Source organism: Piliocolobus tephrosceles, unplaced genomic scaffold (assembly GCF_002776525.5).
Source record: "Piliocolobus tephrosceles isolate RC106 unplaced genomic scaffold, ASM277652v3 unscaffolded_109, whole genome shotgun sequence".
Classification (NCBI taxonomy): Eukaryota; Metazoa; Chordata; class Mammalia; order Primates; family Cercopithecidae; genus Piliocolobus; species Piliocolobus tephrosceles.
Window position 1 is genome coordinate 233850 of NW_022291976.1, and position 27344 is coordinate 261193.

The 27344-nt window shown below is 40.0% G+C and overlaps 1 protein-coding gene across 2 annotated transcripts in view; it reads right to left on the reverse strand.

Annotated features, from left to right (window-relative positions):
• The window catches only part of LOC113219852 (protein CASC4), a 128584-nt gene that overhangs the window by 12860 nt on the left and 88380 nt on the right, over nucleotides 1-27344 (reverse strand). Inside the window, exons 7-9 of one of the 2 annotated variants that reach the window (XM_026447900.1) lie at nucleotides 24884-24982; nucleotides 23381-23551; nucleotides 509-676 (exon numbers count right to left, since the gene is read on the reverse strand). In XM_026447900.1, coding sequence (XP_026303685.1) covers nucleotides 509-676; nucleotides 23381-23551; nucleotides 24884-24982 — 438 coding nt within the window. The remainder of the gene's footprint in view (nucleotides 1-508; nucleotides 677-23380; nucleotides 23552-24883; nucleotides 24983-27344) is intronic. The other variant, XM_026447901.1, reaches the window with a different exon arrangement.

Consider the following 27344-nt stretch of genomic DNA (forward strand, 5'->3'; position numbering starts at 1 on the left):
TTTTAAAAATTAAAATAATTTATAGATTTACAAATGCCACTATTATAAAACAGTTTTCAAAATAAAACTGAAAAACTGCACAGAACCTCTTTGTATTAATACTGAGGTTGGCTGGGTGCAGCGGTTCACGCCTGTAATCCCAACACTTTGGGAGCCTGAGGCGGGTGGATCACCTGAGGTCGGGAGTTTGAGACCAGCCTGACCAACATGGAGAAACCCCGTCTCTACTGAAAATACAAAATTAGCCAGGCGTGGTGGTGCATGCCTGTAATCCCAGCTACTCGGGAGGCTGAGGCAGGAGAATCGCTTGAACCTGGAAGGTGGAGGTTGCAGTGAGCTGAGATCGTGCCGCAGCCTGGGCAACAAGAGCAAAATTCCATCTCAAAGAAAAAACAAAAAATTTAGGTTACACTGCCACTAATAGGTGGGGAAAATTCTACACAAATTCAACCAAAAAACTTAGAGGTGGGTTTCATGGTTATAGCATGGAGGCCAGGCCCACGCTCACCTTGGACGTCTTCCTCTCCACCATCACCATCTTCTTCCTCATTGTAAGCCAGCTCAGCCTGCTTGTCTGCCTCATACTCACCTACGTTACCATCATCCCCATTATAATCCGCCAGTTTAGAGCCATGCTGCGGATCAACAGGGGATTCATTCTCATCAAAGAATCGGCCTGTGAAGTAGGTAGAGGATTAATTCAAGAGTAAAGAGAGAAGAAAAGAAGGAATCTATACTGAAGGCAGACCAGAAAGTAGACAAGTGAAACCTGGCAACTTTTGGGGTACTGGATATAAAAGGATACATTTTGTGAAGATTATCCAAGACAAAAGTATGTAAGAGCGAAGACTCTGAAAATACATAACTTTTATTAAGAATTTCTCTTTTGCGTTTATTTTCGTGCTTGCCACTTAAGATTTGAATGATTGCTTAAAGAAATGGGCACCATTTTTAGGAATGTTTTCATAATAACCAATGACTTCTCTAATATAAGTATGTCTAAATTAACATTTTAGGAGAATACATTATTTTATTACTAGATATGATACATATTTAAAATTTGAAAATCTAGGCCTGGTGCAGTGGCCCACGCTTGTAATCCCAGAACCTTGGGAGGCTGAGGTGGGTGGATTGCTTGAGCTCAAGAATTTGACACCAGCCTGGGCAACATGGCAAAACCTTTCTCTACAAAAAATACAAAACTTAGCTGGGTATGGTGGCATACGTTTTGGATTTCCAAAAAGGGATGGCAAAGAAAGTAAGCCATCAGAATCCCTAGTGGTTTAAAAAAAAAAAAAAAAAAATCCCAAGTAATTCTGGTGTATCTCTTCTCATTTCCTAAGCCAGATTTTTAAAAAAGTCAATGGAATCTTAAGAAAACTGACCTATATCAGGCCATTATATTGTACACATTCATAACCATTAGACATCAAGAAGACAGGCCTGGTGCAGTGGCTCACACCTGTAATCCCGGCACTATGGAAGGCCAAGGTGGGTGGATCACCTGAGATCAGTAGTTCGAGACCAGCCTCGTAAACATGGTAAAACCCCATCTCTACTAAAAATACAGAAATTAGCCAGGCTTGGTGGCAGGTGCCTGTAATCCCAGCTACACAAGAGGCTGAGGCAGGAGAATTGCTTGAGTCCGGGAGGCAGAGGCTGCAGTGAGCCGAGATTGCGCCATTGCACTCCAGCCTGGGTGACAAGAGCAAGACTCCATCTCAAAAAAAAAAAAAAAAGAAGATAAATAGACATAATACTTACTGTAGAAAACTATTCAACAATTAGACATTGAAAATAAAAAAGTTAGGCACACTAGGATCTGAATTAGAAATGCAAGTACAACTAAAACTATACTTAGACATTAAGTTTAACTTAGCATAAAAGTAGATTTATTTTAATCCATAAAATTAACTTCCTAATAATGCAAGAATTTGAGACTTAGAAATTTAACAACTTTCTGTGATAGTTCTAAATTTTTAAAAATATATTTCAAAAATTTACATTGCAGGCTGGGTGCAGTGGCGTATGCCTGTCATAGCAGTACTTTGGGAGGCCAAGGTGGGAGGATTGCTTAAGCCCAGGAGTTCGAGACCAGCCTGGGTAACATAGTGAGATCCATCTCTACAAAAAATACAAAAATTAGCTGGGTATGGTGGTCCACACCTATAGTCTCAGCTACTCAGGAGGCTAAGGTAGGAGGATTGCTTAAGCCCAGGAGTCCAAGGCTATAGTGAGTTAGGATATCGCCACTGCACTTCAGCCTGGGTGACAGAGTGAGACCTCTTCTCTTTAAAAAAAAAAAAAAAAAAAATTAGCCGGGTTTCTGTAGTCTTATCTACTTGGGAGGTTGATGCAGGAGGATCATTTAAGGCCAGGAGTTTGAGGTTATAGTGAGCTACGATTGTGCCACTGCACCCCAGCAAGACTCTATCTCTAAAAATAAATAAATAGATAAATAAATAAATAAAATTTACATTGCAATGGCTCAGGAAAAAAATTAACAGCTTCCTTTGCTTGGACAGAAAGGTTAAGTACAAATAGAATTATGGGGGTACTGGTCGATTCTACAGATGGTTCATCACATCATCAAGCCAATGTATTTCTAATTGTTGGGTAAAGAGTCCATCAGGAAAATCATTAAAGGACAAATTGCACTTACAGAGGCTTTTAAAGAAGGGAAGGCGTGGCCGGGTGCAGTGGCTCACGCCTGTAATCCCAGCACTTTGGGAGGCCAAGGCGGACGGATCACAAGATCAGGAGATCAAGACCATCCTGGCTAACATGGTGAAACACCATCTCTACTAAAAATACAGAAAATTAGTCGGGCGTGGTGGTGGGCGCCTATAGTCCCAGCTACTGGGGAGGCTGAGTCAGGAGAATGGTGTGAACCCAGGAGGCAGAGCTTGCAGTGAGCCGAGACTGGGCCACTGCACTCCAGCCTGGGCGACAGAACAAGACTGTAAAAAAAAAGAAAAGGCAGAGAGGCAGGCAGATCACCTGAGGTTGGGAGTTCAAGACCAGCCTGACCAACACAGAGAAACCCTGTCTCTACTAAAATACAAAATTAGGCAGGCATGGTGGTGCATGCCTGTAATCCCAGCTACTTGGGAGGCTGAGGCAGGAGAATTGCTTGAACCCGGGAGGCAGAGGTTGCCGCTCACTGAGATTGCACCATTGCACTCCAGCCTGGGCAACAAGAGTGAAACTCCGTCTCCAAAAAAAAAAAAAAAAAAAAAAAAAGAAGGGAGGGTGTGGGGACAACAGGAGACTGAAGTAATTGGAGTAACTGGGGCCAATAAAAAGAGCATGAATTCATCTTAAAACTATTCTAGTATAAGCTTGGAGTATGTACAATAAATAAATAAATAGAAAAGTGGATGAAATAGAGAAAAGAAACATACAAGAGAATAGGTAGGCTATTTGTAAGAAAACACTCTGTCTCCTAATTATAAATCAAACATTTTGATGAGTTTTATTATCTCTTTTTGAATAATAAAATAAATGATGTCAATATAAGCAGTAAAAAGAGATTTACAGAAATCTATATTTTCTTTTTCTTTTTTTTTTTTCTTTTTGAGACCGAGTCTCGCTCTGTCACCCAGGCTGGAGTGTAGTAGCCTGGTATCAGCTCACTGCAACCTCCACCTCCCGGGTTCAAGCGATTCTCCTGCTTCAGCCTCCTAAGTAGCTAGGATTACAGGCGCCCACCACCATGACTGGCTAATTTTTGTATTTTTAGTAGAGACAGGATTTCACCATGTTGGCCATGCTGGTCTTGAACTCCTGACCTCAGGTGATCTGCCCGCCTCGGCCTCCCAAAGTGCTGGGATTGCAGACGTGAGCCACCACGCCCAGCCTTCATTTTAAAATCAAAGTTATGAAATACAGAAGACTCAAAAAATTAGGCTAAGACAAGGTACTAAAAAATATATATATCATTTACTAATACTGTCAGACATGGAATAAAGAAATGTCCCACTTGTACCTATTATAGTATTCCAACAGAACAATGTAAAATTTCCTTTTTTTAGGTGTTTGATGATCTGCCTAGCCTAAATTTAGTCAAAATTTTAATACTATAATTACAGTGATACTCAGAGATAATAAAAATATCAACAAGAATGAATAATGACACAACTGCCCTTTGTTAAATAGTGGTCTGTGCTATTATATATATAGAATCATCGTGTTTGGAAAAATATTTATAGCTAACCTTTAATACTGGGCTTCCAACATTCTCACAAACAAAAGTTGAAAAACACAGAATCAACTACACAGAGTTGCCAATCAGGATAAGGAGATCAGACAAACTTTGCATTGAACATTGAATGAATATAATGGTACAGACAAAAATGCATAATATTGATCAATATAACAGACTGCTAACTTATTCAACATTTAAGAGCAACATGTCAATGTGAGAGAAGGGAAAGTTTGAAAAAGAAGGCAATTATATTAGACTATGACAGGGAAAGAAAGAAGCATTGAAAGAACAGGTAAGAACAAAGATGGGGTATTTAGAAGACAGTAAAAAGATTGATTTGACTGGATTTATATGAGAAAGAGTAAGTTTCTTTTTTTTTTTTTTTTTTTTTTTTTTTTGAGACGGAGTCTCGCTCTGTCGCCCAGGCTGGAGTGCAGCGGCCGGATCTCAGCTCACTGCAAGCCCCGCCTCCCGGGTTTATGCCATTCTCCTGCCTCAGCTTCCCGAGTAGCTGGGACTACAGGCGCCCGCCACCTTGCCCGGCTCGTTTTTTTTTTGTATTTTTTAGTAGAGACGGGGTTTCACTGTGTTAGCCAGGATGGTCTCGATCTCCTGACCTCATGATCCGCCCGTCTCGGCCTCCCAAAGTGCTGGGATTACAGGCTTGAGCCACCGTGCCCGGCCGAAAGAGTAAGTTTCAACAAGCAAATTAAGGATAATTACAGGGCCAGGCATGGTGGCTCACGCCTGTAATCTCAGAACTTTGGGAGGCCGAGGTGAGTGGATCACCTGAGGTCAGGAGTTTGAGACCAGCCTGGCCAACATGGAGAAACCCCATCTCTATTAAAAACACAAAAAAGTAGCTGGCCATGGTGGCGGGTGGATGTAATCTCAGCTACTTGGGAGGCTGAGGCAGGAGAATTGCTTGAACCTGGGAGGCGGAGGTTACAGTGAGCCAAGATTGCTCTATTTGCATTGCAGCCTGGGCAACAAGAGTGAAATTCTGTCTCAAAAAAAAAAAAAAAAAAGTCTCCTATATTCACTTGTGGTCACTGTTTAAATCCAATGACAAAGTGTATGGAAGTATCTACAATGCTCCTTCATCCATCCATGGTTCACTGATGTGATAGATATTGCACTATGCACTGTGATACAAAAATAAATCATAAATCTATAGTTGGGCATGGTGACACACACCTGTAGTCTCAACTACTCAGGAGGCTTCAGCCTAGGAGTTTCAGGCTGCAGTAAGCTATGATCATACTGCTGCATTCCAGCCTGGGTGACAGAATGAGACTCCGTCTCAAAAATAAAAATAGAAAGCAAAAATAACATCCTATCTTCATCTCCTATAAGTGAGTATAGTAAGGAAAACAGATAAGTAAACAAATTAGGAAGTGATGGTATGTGTGCTATTGCATAGTGCCCTAGAAGGAGACAGTGGCTTCAGTTGGCTTCCTTTTGATAGAGTGAGTTTGAACATTATGTAGGAGGCAATAACTAGTAGTCAAGATTTCTTTTAAGCTCCCTGAGAACAGAAATCTGATCTGCCTTATGCCTTACTATATCTCCAGTAGCTATTTAGGCAAGAAGCTATGAGGACTTACACTAGGAAGATGGAGGAAATGTTAGAAACTGATGAATCAGATACATTTGAAAATGACAAAACGAATATATGGCATAATGGAGCAGAAAGAGTCAAAGGATTATTCCAAATCCTAGTCTGGAAACTACAATTAATGCTACCTATACCCAAATTGGGAAGGTATGAGAAAGCAAATGTTGCTTTAGATAAACTGAATTTGGGGCTACAGTATGACATCCAAATGAAAATGTTTTATAGACACATGGTTGTATGGATCTAGAATCTAGGTGCAAAGTGAGAGATAAGCATTTAGATTTAAAACTCATAAATTTCAAGGTGATCGGTTAAACTATCAGAATATAATTTATTTTAGGAAATAAATATTTACAGAAAATAGCTATAAGTCAGAGAAGTGATCTTGGGGAATGACAATATTTAAGAAGAGAAAAAAGAAGTAATGAAGGCAAAGTTATCATTTGATGGTATAAATCTATGGTGTGTGTGTGTGTGTGTGTGTGTGTGTGTGTGTTTTGAGATGGAGTCTCGCTCTGTCACCCAGGCTGGAGTGCAGTGGCGCAATCTCAGCTCACTGCAAGCTCCGCCTCCCGGGTTCACGCCATTCTTCTGCCTCAGCCTCCTGAGTAGCTGGGACTATAGGTGCCCAACCACGCCCGGCTAATTTTTTGTATTTTTAGGAGAGATGGGGTTTCACTGTGTTAGCCAGGATGATTTCAATCTCCTGACCTTGTGATCTGCCAGCCTCAGCCTCCCAAAGTGCTGGGATTACAGGTGTGAGTCACCACACCGGCTTATGATGTGTCTTAACAGGAATTAAATAGCAGACTTCATCTCTGAGGCATTTCAACTTTTTACAACCTTTAATTCAGTTCTGCTGCTCAGTAAAAAAACTGTTAAATCTGTGCCCAGCTAGGGGAGTAATAAAGTAATTATATTTAGTTTGGATCCCGTATTTCCTTATATTGTTGCAAAATTCAATTGTGCACTTGAATATTAGTTTCACTCTGGTGGCTAGCTGAAAATGATTTGATTATCAGCAACAAGATAGCTTCATCCCAATAGTTTAAACATGAGAACACAAAGAAACAACACACCCACTAGCTATTGAAAGTCTTTGAGTTGTATTAAGTTTGAAAAATTGTAAAAGATTATTTTCAATGTTTAAATTCCTTTTCTGAGCTAAGTGAGCTAAAGTATATTAAATATATAACAAGCATGTATTGCATGTATATGAAGTAATTTTTCATACATTTTACTTTAATTCATATACCATCTGGTCTAACTTCACATGCTCCACATCACCTAATGAGGCATTTAACACACTTTTCAATTTACATTAAACAACACAATAAAACTTCACACAGAATGCTAGACATTCTGTAAGACATCTCAAATATCAGACTACAAACTTCAGAAACTAGTAGAGAAGAAATTCAGTAAGAGCTTCGGTCATGTGGAATAGATAAACTTTAACCTTTTCAATTTACAAACGCATAGTTTGATACTTTTGAATATAACTATCCTTTTAAACTAGTGAATTTTATTGGGAAGGTATGAGAAAGCAAATGTTAAATGAGAAAGCAAATGTAGCCATTTCTCATGGCTAAAATTTTATTTTTTATTAAAAAAAAATTTTTTTTTTTGAGATGAAGTCTCACTCTGTCACCCAGCCTGGAGTGCAGTGTTACGATCTCAGCTCACTACAACCTCCATTTCCTGGGTTCAAGCGATTCTTCTGCCTCAGCCTCTCCAGTAGCTGGGATTACAGGGGTACACCACAACACCCATCTACATTTTTTTTTTGCATTTTTAGTAAGACCAGGTTTCACCATGTTGGCCAGGCTGGTCTCGAACTCCTGACTTCAAATGATCTGCCCACCTTGGCCTCCCAAAGTGCTGGGATTACAGGCATGAACCACCACACCCGGCCTCATGGCTAAAATTTTAAAATCGAAGTTGTAAAGTCTTTACTTTTGTCTGTCTGTATTATGTGTACAGGTACACATGTATGTTTGTATACTATCTACATGGTATCACTGACCTATAAATAAATGAACTCATAAATTAAATAACTTGCCTGCATGCTTTTCAAGTTCATATGACTTTGGCAGTCTTTGGTAAATATAGTTTCTTTTTAATTTTATTATATTATATTTTTGAGACGGAGTCTTGTTCTATCGCCAGGCTGGAGTGCAGTAGCGTGATCTCAGCTCACTGCAACCTCTGCCTCCCAGGTTCAAGAGATTCTCCTGCCTCAGCCTTCCCAGTAGCTGGGACTACAGGTGCATGCCACCACACCCAGCTGATTTTTGTATTTTTGGTAGAGATGGGGTTTGACCATGTTGGCCAGGATGGTCTTGATCTTTTGACCTTGTGATCCGCCCACCTCAGCCTTCCAAAGTGCTGGGATTATAGGCATGAGCCACCGCACCCGGCCCTAAAGATAGTTTTAAATTGTTGGTGAAATAAAATAGAAACACGTTCAAAAATAAAAACCAGCAGAAAATAAGAGGATAATAACATTTCTTAATCACAAAAGGGTATTTCAATCAGGAAAAACTAAGCTGTATATTTTAATTCTGTACTATAAGTCAAAGGAAATATCAAGATGAGTCACTTTTGCTTCATTAGTCCAATGTTCATTTATGGGTTTCAATTTCTCAACTATTTTATTTTTATTTTATTTTTAAAAGTTTATATTTTTATGTCATTAATTTATTATATTGCCACTATTATAAGCAAAATGAAACTATTAGATCTAATTACAATAAACCTAGAGAGAATGAAAAAGAAAGTTTAAGGAAGGCAACCTCTTTTTTCTAGCCATCTATTGGTAATATTCACTATCATTTCATTTATTCATTTGGTAGTTAACACATTCAACTTATCTTGCATTATTCAATTTAATACCTAGAGTTGTGACTATTTCAAGTATCCGGAAGGTAAATGACACGTGATGACTTATAATCTGTTGAGATATGAGTTAATCTGTTATGAGTTAGATTAACTGATTATGAGTTAATCGATAATCTGTTAATCATGAGAGATGGGAGGCTGGGGTGTACAAACTGTAACAAAAATGTTACTGCAGGCTTTTTACACAAAACAATTGTAGGAAAACTATTGACTGGCTTTTGAATTGATTTCATTATCAGGAACATATTAGGGCAAAAAGACCACATTTCTATCTCAAGGTATATATAGGCCCTGCATATAGTAGGCACAGGAAGCAATCTATTGACTGATTGACTGGACTTGTGGAAGGTAAAGAGAAATCAAGGAAATGAAAGAAATATGGTAGCTAGAATTTATGGCTAACAGCATCTGAACAACCTTACCATCTCCCCATTTCCAAGACAAACCTATACTATCTAGATTTGTGTAGGTACAGTCTATGATGTTCACAATGATGAAATCAACTAAAAACCACCTTTCTCAGAATGTATCTCCTGTTGTGATGCAATGTATGTCGTGGTTGCTCAAACCCTGTACATTCCAAAGAACGCTTTGTTTTCAGGAGTGGCCCGTGGCTGGATTCTGAGAGAGAACCTCTGAGCCCATGAAATATTCTGCTTTATAAATGTTTTTGTATGCGTGAGGCCTGGGCCATTATGTACCAGACTGATGAGGTCAATTGATCCTACAAAGTGATTTATGGTGAATACAGTTGTTCCTCCCTCAGTATCCAGTGAGGACTGGTTCCAGGACCCCAACAAATACCAAAATCCATGGATGTTAAAGTCCCTTGTATAAAATAGCACAGTAGGTTGGGCACGGTGGCTCATGCCTGTAATCCCAGCACTTTGGGAGGCTGAGGTGGGTGGATCACTTGAGGTCAGGAGTTTCAGACCAGCCTGGCCAACACAGTGAAACCCCATCTCTAACTAAAAATACAAAAATTATCCGGGTGTTGTGGCATGCACCTGTAATCTCAGCTACTCAGGAGGCTGAAGGAGGAGAATCATTCGAACCTGCGAGGTGCAGATTGCAGTGAGCCAAGATTGTGCCACTGCACTCCAGCCTGGGCAGCAAACGCTTGAATGTGGGAGGCAGGGGTTGCAGTGAGCTGAGATCACGCCACTGCATTCCAGCCTAGGTGATACAGCGAGACTTTGTCTCAAAAAAAAAAAAAAAAAAAAAAAAAAAGCATCATAATAAATCTTCATATCTGATAGTGGAAGTCTTTACAGTTTATTCCTTTTATAAATTGTCTTGGCTATTCTTATTCCTTTGCAGTTTTCATATACATTTTAGAGTCAGCTTATCAGATTCCACCTAAAACCCCCAAATCCTGCTGGGATTATATTTGGGATGGCAATGAAGTTCTAGATTAATCTGTGAGGAATTGACATAATTAAAACAATGAGCATTCCAATCCATGGACATGGATTTATTCATATATTAATTTCTGTCAACAATATTTTGTAGCTTATAGAGGTTCTTGTAAATCTTTTGTAAGAACTTTTCAAGGTATCTGATGTTTTTTATGCTATTGAAAAGTTTCTTTTTAAAAGTTTCACTATGTTTATTGCTGCTATATACAGAAATATAATTTGTATATAAATCTTGCATGTAATGACTTTGCTAAATATATTTGTTTATAAATTGTTTTGAGTTTTCTACATATAAAATCATATTGTCTACAAATAATATTAGCTTATCAGTTATATTTCTTCCTTTCCAATCTCTATACTCTTTATTTCCTTTTCTGTGCTTTATTGCATTGATTAGAATCTACAGTGAAAAGCTGAATAGAAGTGATGATGGTGGGTATCCTTTTCCAGATCTCAAGGGGAAGGTTTTTGAGAATTAATCATTAAATTTGATATTTGTCATAGGATGCTTAAAATACTCTATCAAATTAAGGAAATTACTTTCTAATCCTCCTTTGCTTAAAATTGGTTGTTTTATCTTAAATGCATGGATTTCCTCAAATGCTCTCTTTACATCTTTTGAGATGATTTTCCTCATACATTTTGTTAATTTGGTAAATTACATAGATCGCTTTTCAAGTATTAAACAACCTTGAATTTTCAGATTAAATCCAACATGGTCATCATGTATATAATTTTTATCTATCTCTGGATTTGACTTGCTAATATTTTGTTTAGAATTTTTTTTTTTGAGACCGAGTCTTGCTCTGTCACTAAGCTGGAGTGGCACAATCTCGGTTCACTGCAACCTCTGCCTCCCGGGTTCAAGCGATTCTCCAGCCTCAGCCTCCTGAGTAGCTGGGACAACATGCGTGAACCACGGTGCCCAGCTAATTTTTGTATTTTTAGTAGAGACAGGGTTTCACCATGTTGATCAGGCTGGTCTCGAACTCCTGACCTCAGGTGATCTGCCTGACTTGGCCTCCCAAAGCGCTGGGATTTACAGGTGTAAGCCATTCCACCTGGCCTTGTTTAGGATTTTTATATCTATATTAATAAGAGAAACTGCCATAATTTTTCTTTCTCATAATATTCTTAGTTTTGCTATCCAACTTACGCTGGTCTCATAAAATGGGTTGGGGAGTGTTTTTTCCTTTTCAATTCTCTGAAAGTTTATGTTACATTGGTTGTATTCTTTCATGTTTGAAAGAATTCACCAGCTGGGTGCAGTGGCTGACACTGTAATCCCAGCACTTTGGGAGGCCAAGGCAGGAGGATCACCTGAGGTTGGGAGTTCAAGACTGGCCTGACCAACATGGAGAAATCCCATCTCTACTAAAAATACAAAATTAGTAGGGCGTGGTGTTGATTGCCTGTAATCCCAGCTACTCGGGAGGCTGAGGCAGGAGAATGTCTTGAGCCTCGGAGGAAGAGGTTGTGGTGAGCCGAGATCGCGCCACTGCACTCCAGCCTGGGCAACAAGAGCAAAACTTCATCTCAAAAATGAAATACATAAATAAATAAATAAAAAATTCACCAATGTAACCATTTAGGTACCAAAATATTAATTTACAGATTCAATATGTTAATAGACATGGAACTATTCAGATTTTCCCTATCTTTTTGTGTCAGTTTTGTACAGAAGTGCTTTTCTAGGACATTGGCCATCTCATCTAACTTTGCAAATGTTTTGGCATTAAATTCATAATACCTATCATGTGTCCTTTCATATTATTTGTAGGATCTATATTGATGTTTTTTTTCATTTTTGTTATTGAGAATTTGTGTCATCTCTTTCTGTCTTAATGTGTGCTGACGGTCTTTCCAATTTCTGTTTTTTTTTTTTTTTTGAGATGGAGTCTCACTTTGTCACCCAGGCTGGAGTGCAGTGGCGCGATCTCAGCTTACTGCAAGCTCCGCCTCCCGGGTTCACGCCATTCTCCTGCCTCAGCCTCCCGAGTAGCTGGGACTACAGGTGCCCGCCACCACACCCGGCTAATTTTTTGTATTTTTAGTAGAGATGGGGTTTCACCGTGTTAGCCAGGATGGTCTTGATCTCCTGACCTCATGATCCGCCTGCCTCAGCCTCCCAAAGTGTTGGGATTACAGGCGTGAGCCACCATGCCTGGCAGGTCTTTCCAATTTCACTTGCCTTTTCAAAGAACCACTTTTTGGTTTGCTTGATTTCATACAGTGACCCTGCATTAGTAATCAAGCTAAACTCTCATTAACTTTTACCAGTCTCTTTTGAGGTAAAGGGGGAACTTTTGGTATCTGTTCAACTTATTTAATGATTATTGGTTTATTCAAGTTTTCAAATCTTCATGAGCCAATTTAGGTAACTAATAATTGCCACAGTTTGAAGGTGTCCTCTCCAAAATTCATGTTGCAGCTTAATCCCTAATGTGGTGGTATTAAGAGATGGGGCCTTCGGGAGGTGATTAGGCCATTAGGAATGGGATGAGGCTCTCATAAATGGGATGAGGGACCTTAGAAAAGGGGGCCGAGCGCGGTGGCTCACGCCTATAATCCCAGCACTTTAGGAGGCTGAGGCAGGCAGATCACCTAAGGTTGGGAGTTCGAGACCAGCCCGACCAACATGGAGAAATCCCGTCTCTATTAAAAATATAACATTAGCCAGACATGGTGGTTCATGCCTATAATCCCAGCTACTTGGGAGGCTGAGGCAGAATTGCTTGAACCTGGGAGGCAGAGGTTGCAGTGGGCAGAGATTTCGCCACTGCACTCCAGCCTGGAATCTATGTTTTCTGGTATCATTTAAGGTTTTTTCCTTTATTTTTTCATACTCTCAAGTTTTTGTTACAATGTCTAAAAGCAAGAATTTTCTTCATTTATCCTAATACTTAGTAGATACATTCAACCTGAAGACTCAAGTCTTCAAAATTCCTTTCAAGTACTGATTACCCACCATTTCCTCCAATCTCTTCTTAAAACCTCTATTAAACATACATACATCTTCTATTTCTCATAACATCTCTGTCATATATACATATGACATATAACACATTTGTATCTATATCTGTCTGTCTCTTTGCAACAGTGTGCTACATTCTTGCTGAGTATCTCAATATAACCTTCCAAGTAACTTCTCTTTTGGTCAGCTATGTCCATGGTCTACTGTCTCATACACTGGGTGGCTATGTCAATGGTGAACTCATTAAGCCATCTGGACTAGAGATTGGAAAATACTTTTAAAAATTCTATAAGTAGGCCAGGCGCGGTGGCTCACGCCTGTAATCCCAGCACTTTGGGAGGCCAAGATGGGCAGATCATGAGGTCAGGAGATCGAGACCATCCTGGCTAACACGGTGAAACCCCATCTCTACTAAAAATACAAAAAATTAGCTGGGCATGGTGGCAGGCACCTGTGGTCCCAGCTACTTGGGAGGCTGAAGCAGGAGAATGGTGAACCTGGAAGGCGGAGCTTGCAGTGAGCCGAGATTGCGCCACTGCACTCCAGCCTGGGCGACAGAGTGAGACTCCGTCTCAAAAAATAATAATAATAGGCCGGGCGCGGTGGCTCAAGCCTGTAATCCCAGCACTTTGGGAGGCCGAGACGGGTGGATCACGAGGTCAGGAGTTCGAGACCATCCTGGCTAACACGGTGAAACCCCATCTCTACTAAAAATACAAAAAACTAGCCGGGCGAGGTGGCAGGCGCCTGTAGTCCCAGCTACTCAGGAGGCTGAGGCAGGAGAATGGCGTAAACCCGGGAGGCGGAGCTTGCAGTGAGCTGAGATCCGGCCACTGCACTCCAGCCTGGGCAACAGAGCGAGACTCCGTCTCAAAAAAAAAAAAAAATAATAATAATAATAATAATTCTATATGTAAAGGAAGATCAGGTATTCTGTGATACACTAGCTTGCCTCTCCAGTGTTGCTTGGGAGAATGATTAATAACCACTGGTAAATAAATGAAACCCTGCTGCTATACAGAAAAGCCAATACGAGAAGTAGTTTGATCAACAATCACTCCCTACTGTTTGGAGTAACCACCCTTGTGACTTTCCATATGGGAGCTGACATTTGAAGTAAATTCTTATCTCTGTTCAAAGCTTCTAAATACAAATGGTATGTCCCTCCTAACTGACAAACAGGTGGGCCTCGCCTGGATTTTCAGTTTCAACTATTTTGGAAGATGTCTATTTCTTTGAAGTATCCCTACACTGTATTTTGTGTCACCACATAGCCTACATTCTAAAGTTTAAATTAAACTAACCCAAATACATCTTCCAAACATGGTGAAACATACCCCAAAATGTTCTAGCCACTTTTGCATGATGTGGTAATAGAAAATTAAATTTACAAAAATACGCAGCTCTTTATAAATATGTCAATATAAGTATGATATATTAAGCTACAAAACAAAAATAACGAGTTAAAGCTGCCAAAAAATTTGTAGTGAGGTCAGGAATGGTGGCTCATGCCTGTAATCCCAGCACTTTGGGACATCGAGATGGGAGGACTGCTTGAGCTCAGGAGTTTGAGACCAGCCTGAGCAACATGGTGAAAGTCTGTCTCTGCAAAAATACAAAAATTAGCCAGGCATGGTGGCGCACACCTGTAGTCCTAGCTATTCAGGAGGCTGAGGTGGGAGGATCCCTTGAGCCCAAGGAGGTCACGGTTGTAGTAAGCTATGAACGTGCTAATGCAGTACAACCTGGGTGCGAGAGTGAGACCCTGTCTCAAAAAACAAAACAAAACAAAAATTGTGGTGATAACTATATAATGTCTAAGGAGTTCCTCTCCTTTTCTAAAAGTGTTTTCAATAAAAATTTCAACTTTTTTTCTAATAGCATGTTATTTTGTACCTACAGAGTATCAAGTGCTTTTAGTTTTTATTTACTTATGTATTTATTTGAGACAGGGTCTCACTCTGTTGTCTAAGATGGAGTGCAGTGGCATGATCATTGCTCACTGCAACCTCCACTTCCTGGATTCAAGCAATCCTCCCATTCAACCTCCCAAGTAGCTGAGACTACATGCATGCACCACCACACCTGGCTAATTCTGTATTTTCAATAGAGACAGGGTTTCACCATGTTGGCTATGTTTTGCTGCTAGGCTGCTCTCAAACTCCTGGCCTCAAGTGATCCACCTGCCTCAGCCTCCAAAAGTGCTGGGATTACAGGCATGTGCCACTGTGCCCAGCCACACTGAAATTTTTGAGAATAATGATTTACATATACAAATTTGGCAAGTGTTAAATGAAAGAAAGAAAAATTTTAAGTCAAAAAAGAAGAAAATTATAAAGCAAAACTGTACTTAAAAATGAATTTCCATTGGGCTCAGTGATGCATGCCTATAAATCCCAGCTACTCAGGAGGCTAAGGCAGGAGGATGATTTGAGCCCAGCAGTTTGAATCCAGCCTGGCAGCATAGCAAGACCTTGTCTCTCTCTCTCTCTTTTTTTTTTTTTCTTTTGAGACAAGGTCTTGCTCTGTTGCCCAGGCTGAAGTGCAGTGGCACAATCATGGCTCACTGCAGCCTCTAACTCCTGGGCTTAAGCAATCCTGCGAACTCAGCCACCCAAGGAGGTGGGGCTACAGAGGCACGCCTCCATGCCCAGCTTATTTTTGTATCTTTTGTAGAGATGGTGTTTCACCATGTTGCCCAGGCTGTTCTTACACTCCTGGGCTCAAGCGATCCATCTGCCTCAGCTTCCCAATGTTAGGATTACAGGCATGGGCCGCGGTGCCAGGCCACCTGTCTCTTAAATAACTAAAATAAAATAAATTCTTCTTATGACTAAATAGTTTTTACTCTATGGAAAGCAAAGCTGAATAAACACAAGAATACTAATGATTGTTTTTTTTTTCCTTTTTTTTCTTTTTTTTTTTTGAGACAGGGTCTTGCTCTGTTGCCCGGGCTGGAGTGCAGTGGCGTGACTTTGGCTTACTGCAACCTCTGCCTCCCAGGTTCAAGTGATTATTGTGCCTCAGCCTCCAGAGTAGCTGGAATTACAGGCATGCACCAATAAGCCCGGCTAATTTTTATATTTTTAGTGGAGATGGGGTTTTACCATATCGGCCAGGTGGGAGAATCACTTGAACCCAGGAGGCAGAGGTTGTAGTGAGTTGAGACTACGCCACTGCACTCCAGCCTGGGCAACAGAGCAACACTCCATCTCAAAAAAAAAAAAAAGAAAAAAGAAAAAAAAGAATAGTATATTTATGTCCAGATAGAAGAGATGATTTTTATAAAAGAAATGATTTTCTATAAAATAAATTAAAATCATCATAAGAGTCTAGACAGATATGCATGAATATACACAACTAAAGACCTTTTGTGTTGGCCGGGTGCGGTGGCTCACGCCTGTAATCCCAGCACTTTGGGAGGACGAGGTGGGTGGATCACGAACACGGGGAAACCCCGTCTCTACTAAAAATGCAAAAAATTAGACTGCGTGGCGGTGGACGCCTGCAGTCCCAGCTACTCTGGAGGCTGAGGCAGGAGAATGGTGTGAACCTGGGAGGCAGAGCTTGCAGTGAGCCGAGATCATGCCACTACACTCCAGCCTGGGTGACTGAGCGAGACTCCGTCTCAAAAAAAAAAAAAAAAAAAGACCTTTTGTGTCAAGTTGTATAAAGTTGCATGATACAAAATCAACACACACAAAAATCAGTCATATTTCTTTTTTTTTCCCTTGAGAGAGCATCTCACTCTGTCACCCAGGCTGGAGTACAGTATGGTAGTCTTGACTCACTGCAACCTCCACCTCCCGGTGCAAGCGATTTTCATGTCTCAACCTCCCGAGTATCTGGGATTCCAGGCATTTGTCCCTGCACCCGGCTAATTTTTATATTTTTAGTAGAGATGGGGTTTCACCATGTTGGCCAGGCTGGTCTCGAACTCCTGACCTCAGATGATCCGCCCGCCTCGGCCTCCCAAAATGCTGGGATTACAGGCATGAGCTACTGGGCCAGGCCAAAAATCAGTCATATTTTATGCACTAGCAAGAAGTCTGCCCAGGCTGGAATGCAATGATGGCACAATCTCAGAATCTCAGCTCCCTGCAGCCTCTGCCTCCTGGGCTCAAGCAGTCCTCCCACCTTAGCTTCCCAAGTAACAGGGACTACAGTTGCATGCCACCATATGTGGCTAGTTTTTGTATTTTTCGTAGAGACAGGGTTTTGCCACGTTGCCCAGGCTGTATCAAACTCCTGGGCTTCAGTGATCCGCCTGCCTTGGCCTCCCAAAGTGCTAGAATTACAGGCATAAGCCACTGCACTCGGCCAATGTTTTAATTTTATTTTTTCAGAGACAGGGCTCACTTTGTCACCCAAGCTGGAGTGCAGTGGAACGACCATAGCTCACCATAACCTTGAATTCCTGGGCTCAAGCAATCCTCCCACCTCAGCATCCACAGTAGCAGAGGCTACAGGCTTGTGCCACCATGCTGGCCTAATTTTTAAATTTTTTGTAAAGATAGGGTCTTGCTACATTGCCCAGGCTGGTCTTGAACTCCTGAACTCATGTGATCCTCCTGCCTTGGCCCCACAAAATGCTGGAATTATAGGTGTGAGCTACTGTGCCCAGCCAAAATTCCTTTTAAAATATCACTGCCTTTTTAGTACAAATGGAAAAGCAGATCCTACAATAAAATTATAAGGGACCATGAATAGCTAAAATAATCTTAAAGACGAACAAAGTTGAAGGACTCATAATTCACAATTTCAAAACTTACCACAAAGTTATAGCAATGAGAATAGTATGATACTGGCATAAGGAGAGACATACAGATAAATGCAATAGAATTTATAATTCAGAAATAAACCCATATATCTGTGGTCAATAGATTTTTGACAAGGATACCAAGACTGTTCAATGGGAAATGAAGAGTCTTTTCAATAAATGTTGTTGGGACAACTGGTATCCACATACAAAAGGATTAAGTTAGACCTTACCTCAAACCATATACAAAAACTAACTTTAAATGGATGAAAGACCTAAATATAACAGCTAAACCTATGAAAGTCTTAGAAGAAAACAGAGGGAAATCTTCATGACCGTGATTTTGGCACTGGTTTCTTAGATATGATACTCAAAGTATGAACAAAACCAAAAAACAGATAAATTGGACCTCATAAAAATTAAAAATTTTGTGCATGAAAGGACACTATCAAGAATGAAAAGACAACCCATAGACTATGCAAAAACATTTGCAAATCATACACCTGATTAGGGTCTAGTAATAAGAATACATTTTCAAAACCTCTTAAAATTCAACAACCAAGACAAATAACCCAATATAAAAATGGGCAAAGGGCTGGGCCCCGGTGGCTCATACCTATAATCCCAGTGCTTTTGGGAGGCCAAGATGGGAGGGTTGTTTGAGGCCAGAAGTTGGAGACCAACCAGGGCAAGACAGCAAGACCCCATCTCCACAAAAGCTAAAAAATATATACATACATTAGCCAGGCCTGGTAGGATACACTGGTAGCCATAGCTACTAGTGAGGCTGAGGCAAGAAGATTGCTTGAGCCTAGGAATATGAGGATGCAGTGAGCTATGACTGTGCCACTGCACTCTGGCCTGGGCGACAAAGCTAGACTCTGTCTCTAAAAGTAAATTTTTAAAAAAGGCAAAGAACTTGAAAGGACAATTCTCCAAAGAGGATATACAAATGGCCAAAAAGTAGACAGAAAAGGTGCTCAATGTCATTAGTGAAATGCAAATAAAAACCACAAGGAAATATCACTTCATATGTACTACATGATAGAAGGAATGAATGAAAGGAGGGAGGGGAGAAGGAAGGAAGGAAGGAAGGGAGGGAGGGAGGGAGGGAGGGAGGGAGGGAAGGAAGGAAGGAAGGGGATGTGGAGAAACTGTAACTCTTATACGTTGCTGGTGGGAATGTAAAATGGTACAGCTATTGTGGAAAATGGCTTGGCACTTCTTCAAAAAGCTAAACATAGAACTTTGATTCAGCAGTTTCACATCGAGGTACATACTCAAAAGAATTAAAACCAGGTATTCAAAAAAACTTGTACATAAATGTTCATAGAAACATTATTCGATAGCCAAAATGTAGAAACAACCCATATGTACATCAACAGATGAATAAACAAAATGTATCCATACAACTGAATATTATCCAGCCATAAAAACAAAATACTGATACATGCTACATGCTACACCATGGTCGAACTTTGAAAAAATTATGCTAAATAAAAGAGGCCAGACACAAAAGGCCACATACTGTATGATTCTTTTTTTTTTTTTTTTTTTAAATGCAGTCTCACTCTGCTGCGAGGCTGGAGTACAGCGGCATGATCTCATAGGCTCCCTGCAACCTCCATCTCCCTGGTTCAAGTGATTCTGCTGCCTCAGCCTCCCAAGTAGCTCAGATTACAGGCATGCACCATCATGCCCAGCTAATTTTTGTATTTTTAGTAGAGAAGGGATTTCACCATGTTGGCCAGGATGGTCTTGATCTCCTGACCTTGTGATCCACCCACCTTGGCCTTCCAAAGTGCTGAGATTACAGGCATGAGCCACTACACCTGGCCATATGATTCCTTTTATATGAAATATCCAGAATAGGTGACTCCATAGAGAGAAAAAAGCAAATTAGTGGTTGTCAGGTGCTATGGGTAGGAGAGTACAGAGTTTGTTTCAGGGTGATGAAAATATTCTGGAACTAGAGTGGTGATAGTTTGTACAACTTTGTGAAAGGACTAAATGCCACTGAATTGTACATTTTGGTGAATTTTACGTGTAACCACAACAAAAAATTATTTTTAATTAAAAAAACTTCTGCATGATAAAGCATAAGAAAGTCTTATATCAGGAAAGACAATGTAAGAGGAAAATTGTGATAAATCTGAATTATCTATAAAGACTTGATATGGGGCTGGGCATGGTGGCTCACACTTGTAATCCCAGCATTTTGGGAGGCTGAGGTGGGAGGATCATATGAGCACAGGAGTTCAATACCAGTCCGGGCAACAGAGTGAGACCTCATCTTTATTAAAAAAATTTTAGGCCGGGCGCAGTGGCTCAAGCCTGTAATCCCAGCACTTTGGGAGGCCGAGACGGGCGGATCACGAGGTCAGGAGATCGAGACCATCCTGGCTAACACGGTGAAACCCCGTCTCTACTAAAAAAATACAAAAAACTAGCCGGGCGAGGTGGCGGGCGCCTGTAGTCCCAGCAACTCGGGAGGCTGAGGCAGGAGAATGGCGTAAACCTGGGAGGCGGAGCTTGCAGTGAGCTGAGATCCGGCCACTGCACTCCAGCCTGGACGATAGAGCGAGACTCCGTTAAAAAAAAAAAAAAAAAATTTAAAATTAGCCAGGTGTGATGGCACACACCCGTGGTCTCAGCTACTGAGGAGGCTGAGGAGGGAGGATCGTTTGAACTCAGGAAGTCAAGGCTGAAGTGAGCCACAACTGCACTACTGCACTCCAAGCTTGGGTGATACAGCGAGACCTTGTCTCAAATAAAAAAAAAAAAAAAAAAAAAGAGTTGATACAAATAAATATAATCAATCTACAAAGTTCTCAAGCTAAGTGGTCAAAACTGACGCACAGATTATATACCAAGAAATAATTACAATAAAATTACTCACATAAAAATAGGCCACCAGAACAAATGTTTATTAAAACATTTTTAAGGAAACATTATATTCTAAATACCTTATAAAAACGATAAAAATCAATGTGGCCAGGCCACAGAGAAACCACTAAACTTATATATAACTCCAGTGACACTGTAAAACTGTACTAGAGAATAATCTGACGCTATTTAAAAGGTGCTATAAAGCTAGTCAAGTGCTTTGACCCAGTAATTTCGTTCTGAGGACTATACTTTTAAAGGAACACCCAAAGTAGGAGGAACAGGAAATAACTGGGGAAAAAAAAAAATAGTAACAATAATGACAGTTACAATGAGAAAATATGACATGATCTAAACAATAAGAGAGGAGACCTAAGTAAACTATTATTATTGCCTAGGCACAACAGAATATATGTAGATAATGTATATAACGTATGTATATAAGGTATACATATATTCTGTGTATTTATATAATAGATACATAATATATGTATATATATTAATAAAAATTTAAATTAGGTAAAAAGGAATGTAAGAAATAATGTCAAAGTAAATCACAAAACTGTGCATGCATTGATTTCAACTCTCTATATACATTAATGATACATGGAAAATAATTTGGAGTGAGGGTTTAAAACTCAATAGGCTCTTTTTGTTCTTTTACTTTTTTTTTTTTGACGGAGTCTCGCTCTGTCGCCCAGGCTGGAGTGCAGTGGCACGATCGCACGATCTCGGCTCATGGCAAACTTCACCTCCCAGGTTCAAGCGATTCTCCTGCCTCAGCCTCCCAAGTAGCTGGGACTACAGTCATGTACCACCATACCTAGGCTCTTTTCAAAATAACTGTAGAGAGTAATAATTTCCTAGCAATTATTTCCAATCACCTTCTTTATTCAAACATCAGTTAAAAAAATATATACAGGTAAGGCAACAATTTTAAACATGTATAGAATAAATATAAGTTTAGAAGAAAATCTTGGCCAGGTGAAGTACCTCATGACTGTAATCCCAGCACTTTGGGAGGCTGAGGCAGGTGGATCACCTGAGGTCAGAAAATCGAGACTAGCCTGGCCAACATGGTGAAACCCCATCTCTACTAAAAATACAAAAATTAGCTGGGCATGGTGGCATGGACCTGTAATCCCACCTGCTCGGGAAGATGAGGCAGAAGAATCGCTTGAACCTGGGAGGCAGAGGTTGCAGTGAGCTGAGACTGCACCACTGCACTCCTGCCTGCCACTGCACTCCTGCCTGGGTGACCGAGCAAGACTCCATCTCAAAAAAAATTTTAAAGAAGAAAATCTTAAGTGATCAAATTAAGATATTTTATTTGTTATGCTCTTACTGTACACCTCTTCTTGTTGAGATGTGTTTTCAGGCCAATCCCACAACCCAATTTTGAGGAAATATTTTTTCATATTTAAAATGTTAGCTAAATCTTTGTAATAAAAATGTTTTTCACACAATACTTTGGTCAAGATACACAGATATGCTTTAAAATATCAAGGAATTTCCTATTTGAAGAAATCAGAGAAAAAGAAGAAAGAAAGGAAAGCCAATTAAATTCATGCAAACTATACATTCATATATATGAATAAATTTAAATAACTGCTACAAGACCAACAAAAATACCTTGAATAGGCCGGGAAGGTGGGTCATGCCTGTAATCCCAGCACTTTGTGAGGCTAAGGCGGGAGGATCACTTCAGCCCAGGAGTTCAAGACCAGCCTGGGCAACAAAGCAAGACCCCCGTCTCTAAAAATAAATAAATAAAAATAATGAAATAAAATAAAATACCTTGAATAAAGTCACAAATATAACATCGTTCAATTATTAGCTTACAAGCAACCTTTGTACAAAGAACTGCCTAACCAGTGCTCTGCACAGTTGCTTCCATAGACAGAAGCCATCATAAAAACCAAAGACTTGATCTTACTCCTGGTGACTGGTAAAAATTAAAAATAAATAAATAAACCAAAGACAAAATGAAGCTTTTAGAGATTCTGTCTATTCACAATAGAAGGTAAGAAGATGCCATGAAAAGCAGAACCAGTGAAAAGCACAGTTTAAGGAAGCTGATCTAAGGGACACTCTCCCGCCTCAAATTCCACTACCAGAATTTTTTCTTGCACTTCTAACATCTAAATGAGAAAAATGCAATTGAAGGGAATGGAGGAGGAAGCAGTATTGAGCAATCCACTAAGGCAATCTCCCCAGAGTGTATGTTTCTCCCAGAATGTTCCATTTTTCAAAACTATTTATTTTCTCTCCTCCCTAATCAAAGTTTTCATTTGTTAGTCTATCAAAATATATCTTTTCTCATTTCTCCAAAAAAGTTTATATTCATAAGAACTAATTGCATTTTTTAAAAAAGTCAACTCACCTGAAATTTATTATTTAACAATGGAGAACATGAGAACCTTTTTAAAGTTTTCTTTAAAATAATATCTATCCATTTAAAACCTACATTTCCTTTAAATTTTGACACTTTCATACCTTCTCTTTAAATACATATAACTTCACCATACATTTATTAGAGAGCAGAATAATGAAGACCTTAATTCATATTACATTTAAATAAATATTTTTAGCATAATATTCATCAATTGATTCTTACTTTGCTTCAATTTATGGAAATCACTGACTCTATCCTTAGTAGCCTGCTTTAGTATATCTGTTTGAATTCTGGGTTCACTGTCCAAGTTTGAGCCTGGAATTAAATGCTGAAGAGGACTGGAAGGATTCTGTTTTGAAGTACCGGGGTTTCCATTGTGGTTTACATGTGAATCTGTAGCATAAAAACATCAAATTAAAAGAATATAATTTAATTTAATCTTTTAAAGATGAATTTCACAAGATCTGGTTTACAAAGCTAGGACAGACTATTGTTTAACATTGGGTAGTCACAAAGCTTTTTTTTTTTTTAAATGTTTATTCTTATTTCTTTAATCAAATCTTATAACCAATGTGATTTTAGCTGTGGGAAGTTCCCAGGCGAGTATCTCTACTAATGGCTACAAACTTATTCACCAAAAAGATACACAGTAGAAATCCATAGATTAATATAGCAATGATACCCATATCCTTCCCTCCCTCCAAATTCCATATTACTATCAGAAATCTCCAAACTCCAGTAAGGCTTTTAAAATTTCTACTCTCTAAGTCATCTTCATTTATACAGTGACTCACAAGTGTTGACTCTTGATTCTTTCTTAGCATTATCTACTGGATACCACCTCTCTTTCCCTCACCTCCCTTTTTATCCTCATCAATGACTTTAATTTTGGATTCAAAACATCCTATGCCACTCTGACATTTTTCCTTTCCATCATCTCCCTTAAGCAGGTCTCTTCAGTCATATCTACTCTCATTTTAGGGAAATATTTCTATACAATGGAATGAGTGTTCAGAAAATAAATACATTCATAAGTACGAAGTAAAGACTTTAATATATTGGCCGGGCGCGGTGGCTCAAGCCTGTAATCCCAGCACTTTGGGAGGCCGAGACGGGTAGATCACGAGGTCAGGAGATCGAGACCATCCTGGCTAACACGGTGAAACCCCGTCTCTACTAAAAATACAAAAACTAGCTGGGCGAGGTGGCGGGCGCCTGTAGTCTCAGCTACTCGGGAGGCTGAGGCAGGAGAATGGCGTAAACCCGGGAGGTGGAGCTTGCAGTGAGCTGAGATCTGGCCACTGCACTCCAGTCCGGGCGACAGAGCAAGACTCTGCCTCAAAAAAAAAAAAAAAAAAAAAAAAAAGACTTTAATATAGGTGTGCACTGTAATTTATAGGAAGCCTCTATGAGATACATTTGAACACATTTTGAAGAAACTAAACCTGTATAGCAGGCAGAGAGGAAAGGGAATGTAGCTTAGAGTGGCATAATAAATAATTTTTCTGTTCTAAAGAAAAAGACTGTAACAATCCACCAGATAAAGTGAAGTCTGAGATGACTATTTCTCTCTGAGCTTTCACTAGTCTTAAAAAATATATAACATTACTTCAAAGAATAAATGCTATTTCACTATACTGCTAAGTGATATATTTTATACACTACATAACTGTACATGACTAGTAAGTTGGTTTCAAATGGAATTATAAGAATAAGACTTCATACCTGGAGATATATTTGGGGAGAGAGGTTGTCCAGTTGGAAGATGGGAGATTGCTTGATGACTTTCATATTGAGAAACTGAAATAGGAGGCTTCCTTAAAGCTACAAGAAAAAAAAAAAGTGCATATTATTCCCATTGATACTATGATTTCTTAAAAAAACCCACCGTGAATCAATTTACATTGCATTAATTTTATCATGTTTATTCTAATTTTGTAATCCATATAATTGGTATGCTAATTTATTTATAGTTACTAATTGATACACTATACCATCCATCACAGATTTTTTTTTTTCTTTCGGGACAGTCTCGCTCTGTCTCCCAGGCTGGAGTGCAATGGCACGATCTCAGCTCACTGCAATCTCTGTCTCCTGTGTTCCAGCGATTCTCCCTGCCTTAGCCTCTGGGGTTGCTAGGATTACAGGCACTCACCACCACGCCCAGGTAAATTTTGTATTTCAGTAGAGATGGCATTTCACCATGTTGGCCAGGCTGGTCTCGAACTCCAGATCTCAGGTGATCTGCCCCACTCAGCCTCCCAAAGTGCAGGCACTACAGGCGTGAGCCACCGCGCCCAGCCCCATCACAGATTTTTTTGACCAATAAATCTGACCAGAATATAAGCTCCATGACAGTACAAACTCTGTCTTCTTCACCACTATATCCCCAACACCTAGAATAGTGCCTAGCATGTAAGAGAAGTTCAACAAAGATTTGATGAATTAACAAAATGGACTGGGCACGGTGGCTCACGCTTGTAATCTCAGCACTTTGGGAAGCCGAGGTGGGCAGATCACAAGGTCAGGAGTTCAAGACCAGCTTGGTCAACAAGGTGAAACTCCATCTCTACTGAAAATACAAAAAATTAGCCGAGCGTGGTAGTGCACGTCTATAATTCCAGCTACTTAGGAGGTTGAGACAGGAGAATCGCTTGAACCTGGGAGGCAGAAGTTGCAGTGAGCTGAGATTGCGCCACTGCATTGCAACCTGGGTAATAGAGTGAGACTTCATCTCGAATAAATAAATAAACAAATAAATAAATAAATAAATAAAATGAATCTCTTCAGATACAGTGACCTTCAACAGTGAGACCTTTTTATATGCAACAGATTTTCTTTTATTTATTTATTTATTTTTGAGACAGAGTCTTGCTCTGTCACCCAGCTTGGCCAACAAGGTGAAACCCTATCTCTACTAAAAATACAAAAAATTAGCCGGGGGTGGTGGTCCATGTCTGTAATCCCAGCTACTTAGGAGGCTGAGACAGAAGAATCGCTTGAACCTGGGAGGCGAAGGTTGCAGTGAGCTGAGATCATGCCACTGCACTCCCGCCTAGGAGATAAGAGTGAAACTCTGTCTCAAAAAAAACAAAAAAAAAAACAAAAAAAAAAAGGCTGGGCGTGGTGGCTCACCCTGTAATCCCAGTACTTTGGGAGGCCAAGGCAGGCGGATAACAAGGTCAGGAATTAAGAGACCATCCTGGCTAACACCATGAAACCTCGTCTCTACTAAAAATACAAAAAAAAAAAAATTAGCCGGGCATAATGGTGGGCGCCTGTAGTCCCAGCTATGCGGGAGGCTGAGGCAGGAGAATGGCGTGAACCTGGGATGCAGAGCTTGCAGTGAGCCGAGATTGTGCCATTGCACTCCAGCTTGGGTGACAGCAAGACTCCATCTCAAAAAAAAAATATATATATATATATACACACACACACACATATATATATACACACACACATATATATATATATACACTTTTTAATAATGTGTTCCTATAGAAAACTTGGAAAAATAGAAAAGCACAAAGAAATTAAAATTTAACTGTAGTACTACCACTTAAAGATAACCACTATTACCATCTGGAGAGTATCTCTCTGGCGAGTTTTTTAAAAAATTTCTGTATATTATACTGTATACCTTAAAATTAGGATATCATATCATATATACTGTCTTATAATCTTTTTATTTGTATTTCATACATATTTTCCATGTCATTCCATTTTTCTCTACAATACTACCAAATGATAGTGCTGAATCAAAACCGTCAATGTTATAGTTTTGGCTAGAGAGATACGGGTAAAAACTTGCCAAAAGGGGCCAGGAAAGGTGGTTCACGCCTGTAATTCCAGCACTTTGAAAGACCAAGGCAGCCGGGCGCGGTGGCTCAAGCCTGTAATCCCAGCACTTTGGGAGGCTGAGACGGGCGGATCACAAGGTCAGGAGATCGAGACCATCCTGGCTAACACGGTGAAACCCCGTCTCTACTAAAAATACAAAAAACTAGCCGGGCGAGGTGGCAGGCACCTGTAGTCCCAGTTACTCGGGAGGCTGAGGCAGGAGAATGGCGTAAACCCGGGAGGCGGAGCTTGCAGTGAGCTGAGATCCAGCCACTGCATTCCAGCCCGGGCGACAGAGCAAGACTCTGTCTCAAAAAAAAAAAAAAAAAAAAAAAAAAAAAAAAAA